This window comes from Zingiber officinale, chromosome 9B (assembly GCF_018446385.1).
Source record: "Zingiber officinale cultivar Zhangliang chromosome 9B, Zo_v1.1, whole genome shotgun sequence".
Taxonomy (NCBI): Eukaryota; Viridiplantae; Streptophyta; class Magnoliopsida; order Zingiberales; family Zingiberaceae; genus Zingiber; species Zingiber officinale.
The window spans coordinates 49585876-49591728 of record NC_056003.1 but is presented as its reverse complement, the minus strand read 5'-3'; the positions used below and the strand labels follow the sequence as shown (position 1 = coordinate 49591728).

Below are 5853 nucleotides of genomic sequence, written 5' to 3'. Positions count from 1 at the left end.
ATTGAAAACATAATATGATAAAAATTAATTATTATTCTGATAAAATTATTAATTTTAATAGCAATTATTAATACTAAAAATATTTAACAAATTAATATGTATGTTGAATAATAAATTATAAGATGGAAAAATAGAATATTTTAAGAAATACTCTTTTTATGTAGGAAATTGTGTGTATTGATTGAAGTTGGAAAAATATTTGGTGCTAAAATGATATAAAATTGATGTTGAAAGTACATCAAAATAGGTTTTATGGTTAGAGAGAGTCTAATTGACACTTAATTTTAGAAACCAACGCTTGAGAAATTAACCCAGAGCTAAATGGCTTGCCACGTCACAATTACGAGAACAGAAGTAAAATTTTGAGAGAACGTCAAACATAATATAATATGTCTAGAGATTCTTTGTATATCTTTACGTCCATCTTAATATTTTTACTTTTATAATTTTTTATATTATATTTCTATGCTCATAGTCCAATATTTGGTTTTATATAACACAATAAGATTTAAATTATTTTTTAAATTTTAAAGATATTTTATGATAAAAAAATAACAGATGCGCTCTTTTATATATAGCATTCAAAATATGGTAAAGGAGGAAGAAATTATCGATGGATTCAAATCACAATGTTCTTTCAGAAAAGATTAAAAATTGGGAGGTAAAGTGAGCGGTTTTCCTATGGTTTATTGGACCGGAAGCTGTGTCGTTAACGGCCCAATTCGGCCCGGTGAGCTCGAAGCCTTCCCTTTTATCACCGTAACGAATCGATTTACCGGCGTCTCTCATCGGTTACCCGGCGGCGGCGGAATCCAACACATCGCCGGCGTTTCTTGCTCTCCCTCACCGATTACTTTTCATGTGTAAGGTACAATCCACTCTCCTGATTGTTGCAGCCATAGATTTTTCATTTCATTGATGTTTCGTGAATCGCAGAAATCTTCGCCGCGATCACCCCCTCGAATGAGACGCCCCACACCTGTTCCCGATTATTGGCGTCATAATCTGATCTAAAGTTCTTTTAACTAGCCATTCCCGAACTTTTTTTTTGATGATTCAGATCTGGCAAGCGTATCTGGTTCTTACTTGCTGTCATTGATTTTCCCAGTTTAGTAATTCGGAAACCCTCCCTCAGGTCAGGTTTGGTGTTGTTGAGCTCGAGATGAGCTCTCGAGCTGGGAAATCGACTTATCGGGACCGGACTCAGGAATTTGTCAAGGCTGTTGAGAGCTTAAAGAAGACAGCTCCACCTGCACCAGAAGTACCAAGCCTTAGTGATGCATTGAGCTTGGATAGTTATAATTCGGCTGCCTCAAACCAGTCGGAGTTCAACAAGAGAGCTTCCAGAATTGGGCTGGAGATTCATCAGGCATCCCAAAAGCTTGCTAAGCTCGCAAAATGTGAATAAATATCCTAAATCTTCTGAATTACATTTGTTGCTAGGTTTGTGTTGAATTTCACTTAAGATTGTTTCCATCTGACACTAATTCCACATTTTAGGTGTAGAAAATTTAGCTAATATTATCCAAAATCTCAAGTTTTTTTCCTTCAGAAATAATTCTTCATTGGTATAGTATGGTTGAAGCACAATGCAATTTGTGTCTCCGAATCTCCTTTTCAGTAGCTCAATTTTTATGTGTGCCTGAAGGATTTTATCTCTAAGAATTTCATTTCTAATTCCAACATAAGAATTCTATCATGAATGACATTCTATTTCACGGTACACTAATTGCAATCTAGGATCACTGATGACAGATCCTTCTTCCCCCAAGAGGGTGAGAACCCAAGGAAGGCCAAAAGCGCTCTTGTTTCTGTTGCAGTACAACAGTCGTGAGGTTTTTGTACATTAGCTTATTGAAAATTGTATATCAGTTGTTTGAGATGGTCGGTAGATGCTATTAATGGTATTGTTAATTACTGCCATCATCAATGGTATGGAAATGTGCTATAGATGCCCTCGATCTTTCCTATTATGAATAAACAGACGGGTGTCTTGCCTTAGGAACTAGCACAAATTAAGCAATTGTTTCACTGATGCAGTTATGTAATAGGGGTTAAAATGAAGGGCTGAAAATATTTTCTAAGAACAAAATCTGTTTTCTTTGGGTTCATTTGGGTTGTGAAATTATATGATTGCAAATTGCAAGACCATGAAAATTTATTTGCATAACTTCCTTCAGCCATGTATTTTCTTTATAGAGTATGGGAATCAGGGTGTGTTGTGAGTCATGATTGAACTGAATGATGGAGGACAGTCAATAAGTTGGCAAATTTTGACCTTAACATCAATGTGAACTTTAAGTCACTGACTAGCTACCTACAATGATATTTGTACTTTCCAAATCAAGAACTATGTTCATTAAATTACAAGATCATGAAAACAATGGATATTTGCCTGACTTTCTTTCAGCCTTCTATTCCCTTTGTAGATTGGGCAAATTAGAATATATCATGATCGAACTTCATAAAAAGTAGTGATAGTCTACTAAGATGATTTTGGCTTTAATATCATTGGAGCTTAAGGACCTGATACATATTAGGATCTGCACAGTTTACAAAAATTTCTTGAATCATTGAAGAGTTGCTGGGTATGAACCCCCTATGACATATTGATCACAATTATGCATGGCACATGTATTGAATGGGTTACATTGTGACTGATAGGATGCATTAGTTTGCTGTTGGTCTTTTTATATCAGTTGATTGTTTTGTTTTTTTTTTTTTTTTTTTTTTTGCATTAGAGACATTTTTCAAGAGCTCTAATGGTCATTATGCTAAGACACTTTGTTTTGCAGTGGCAAAAAGGACATCAGTGTTTGATGACCCAAGTGTTGAGATTCAACAACTCACAACAGTTATCAAACAGGACATTACCGCTTTAAATTCTGCAGTTGTTGATCTGCAACTCCTCTGTAATTCACAAAATGAAAATGGAAATATGTCCAGAGATTCTTCAAGTCACTCAACAAATGTGGTTGATAATTTAAAGAATCGTTTGATGAAAGCAACAAAGGAGTTTAAAGACATTTTAACCATGCGGACTGAGGTGCATGTGTCCTTTTATTTTTATGTCCTGAAATGTTTCTGGAATCTTTAAATATGACTTCAATTATGACTACAGAACTTCAAGGTTCATGAAAACAGAAGACAGATGTTTTCCTCGTCAGCCTCAGAGGATTCAAGCAATCCTTTCCTTCGACAACGCCCACTGGCTTCCAGGGGACATAATGACTCTTCTGCTCCCCCAGCACCATGGGAAAGTGGCTCAAGCAATTCTTCTACCTTGTTTCTCAGGTACTTTGGTAAAACACATAATCCTCTTACATTTTACTGTTTGGATCTAAATTAGTACATTTGCATGTTTTGCTTTTGATTGTCATGTTGGTGTATCCTCGTCTTTTGATAAATATAATAATCATCATCAAGCACTTTTGGGTTGGCTATGTGTAGCTTACCCCTCCATTAAGTTATCTCTGATGAATATGCTTGCAAGACTAGTTTCGCCAGACTCTGTTCTAGTTCTTTTACTATGGATTTGCTAAAAGTAAACCTTTTCTTTTTTATTGTTTCTCCATCCCTGTTGTCAAACTTAATCGTAATATATTTTTCCGTCTAGAATGGGGCATATTTCACATGCCTGAACTTAACCTATTGTAGTGGATGGAATCTGTCTCTGTGATCATCCACTGTTAATGAATTCTGATACTCCTTGATTAACAGAAGGACAAGTACAGACCCTTCCTCATCAACTAAACCTTTGATCCAACAGCAGCAGCAACAAATGGCTGCCGTGCAGGACAGCTACATGAACACCAGATCAGAAGCACTTCACGGTGTCGAATCTACAATTCATGAACTCAGCAATATTTTTACACAACTCGCTACAATGGTCTCGCAACAGGGAGAGCTTGCACTCAGGTTCTTCTTCTTAATGTCTTCGGTGGCTTTAATGTTGATATATTTCAGTCGAACTTGATTCTCTCACATGTTAAATGACAGTTTGCTAGAAATTTTATGCATGTCCTTCAAGGATTAAACTACTCCACATCCCTTGTTCTTGGAATAGAATAGACAAAGAATTAAATAACTAATTTTAGAAAAATTAAATAAGGAATAAAATATGAGGAAATGTTCATTAGTTTGATTCATGGAATCCAAGAAAAATGAAATAACTATTATGTTTGCCTTATAGAAATGTTACGAGTAGATAAGAAATACTTTTCTTAATGTTCACTTGTCTAGCTCACACAGCCTACCCGGATTGGTGCGACTAATCTACTCCTCTCATCCCAATCCTCCAATTTGATCGGCCCAATCGCCTTGTTGGCTCATCAAGTACCCCTAGCTTGACCAACTCATTTGAATTGCTCAACTCGCCTTATTCAATAGGTTTGATAGACCCACTTATCCTTCTCGTTCAATCTGTCAAGTCAACCAGTCTGTTCTACATGCCCATCTTACTTTACTTTCTCATAATACATAATTTTAAGCTAGTTAAAAAAGAAAGAATATGTATTCTTCAAAGAATGTAGTAGTTAACGAATTCTATTCTTAAGATCGAGTAAGAATTCTAAATTTCCATGAAAATTAATAGTTTGAAAAAAAAAACTTATTCCATGGGAATTCAAGGGGATAGCATTGCTACTCTTTGTAACTAAATGCATCATTTGATACTTTGTCGACAATTCTTGATTTCCATTTTGTGATAAAACATAATTATAAACTTGTTAATAACTACTTGTTAAGCATCTGAATTTTCAGTTCATTAACTAGTCATCGTTTGACCTTGAAAGGATCGATGAAAACATGGACGACACATTGGCGAATGTCGAAGGAGCTCAAAGTCAACTGCTCAAGAATCTCTCGAGAATATCTTCCAACAGATGGCTGATGATTAAGATATTCTTTGTGCTTTTGGTCTTCCTCATGATCTTCCTTTTTTTTGTCGCTTAGAATCATATTTGCAACTATATTTTTTCTCAGTGATCTTGTTTTCTCTCCTATTTATTGGCGAATTGCCATATAATTCTGTGTGTTAACCACAGAAGTTCAGAAACTACGAATGATATTCGTGAAGTAGAAACATTTAATGTGAAATGTGGTTCATAGAAATATCATCCTCTTCTTTTGTTTAAGAGCTTTGCTAGGTGGCTACCCTTTTCTCTTGTTGCACCATTTTTTCTGAACCAGGCTAACCGATCGATTCAACCAATTAATGTGGCTTTTGATTTGTGTTCTTTGAGTGATTCTCTTGTTCTTCAAGCGACACAAATAGTAGCATGTGATTCTCTTGATGAAACAAGGGTAGCTTCATTCGACAACAAAATAAGAGACTTCTTCCATTAGTCCATTTTAGGGATTGATGATTTAATCATTCAATGACTTTGGCATTGGACGTTACCAAAATGAATCAGGATTGGTGAATTAGATAATAAACGTCTATTGATATTCTAGCCTTTCTTCTCCTTTCAAGATCTATTAAAAAAAGAATTTAGTATCTTTTAGTCTTGAATATCTAAATGTGATGAATGGACTTCCGTGGATATTTTTGTTTTGGAATAAAATAATTAGAATTAGACTTGATGAATTAGAATATGTATTATCCGAGCTTGACACAAAACTATCTTGGCCCGCTCTTCTTCTCTTTTCCTTTTCATTGCTTCTATAAGACACAGCATTAGGGTCAACATGACAAAAGCACATCTCATGTTAGTCGAGGACTAATATTTTGGCTCGAGACGAGACTTTAAACCCTAGACCAATTCAACCAAGCAAATGACAACGGCCATTGCTCCACCCACGGTTCGCGCACGTGCCAATTTTGTTTTAAAGAAAAAAACAAACGGGTCAACC

General features: G+C 35.5%; 1 protein-coding gene across 8 annotated transcripts; it reads left to right on the top strand.

Moving 5' to 3' along the window:
- Positions 1-730: 730 nt before the first annotated feature.
- LOC122024764 (syntaxin-32-like) lies at positions 731-5117 on the top strand. Of its 8 annotated transcripts, none has more exons than XM_042583457.1 (7): positions 731-868; positions 937-1015; positions 1136-1400; positions 2796-3046; positions 3122-3294; positions 3721-3918; positions 4794-5117. In XM_042583457.1, the coding sequence occupies exons 3-7, from the start codon at positions 1163-1165 to the stop codon at positions 4951-4953; spliced, it is 1020 nt and encodes a 339-aa protein (XP_042439391.1). In that variant the 5' UTR covers positions 731-868; positions 937-1015; positions 1136-1162; the 3' UTR covers positions 4954-5117. The 8 variants fall into 8 exon arrangements, with proteins under 8 accessions (XP_042439391.1, XP_042439388.1, XP_042439386.1 ...); XM_042583454.1 differs by having other exon boundaries at positions 1109-1400; XM_042583452.1 differs by having other exon boundaries at positions 937-1065.
- The last annotated feature ends 736 nt before the right edge of the window (positions 5118-5853 follow it).

Coding starts and splice junctions, on each gene's coding strand:
- LOC122024764 (XM_042583450.1), top strand. Junction 1,401..2,795: donor GCTTGCTAAGCTCGCAAAAT/GTGAATAAATAT, acceptor TTTGTTTTGCAG/TGGCAAAAAGGACATCAGTG. Junction 3,919..4,793: donor CAGGGAGAGCTTGCACTCAG/GTTCTTCTTCTT, acceptor TGACCTTGAAAG/GATCGATGAAAACATGGACG.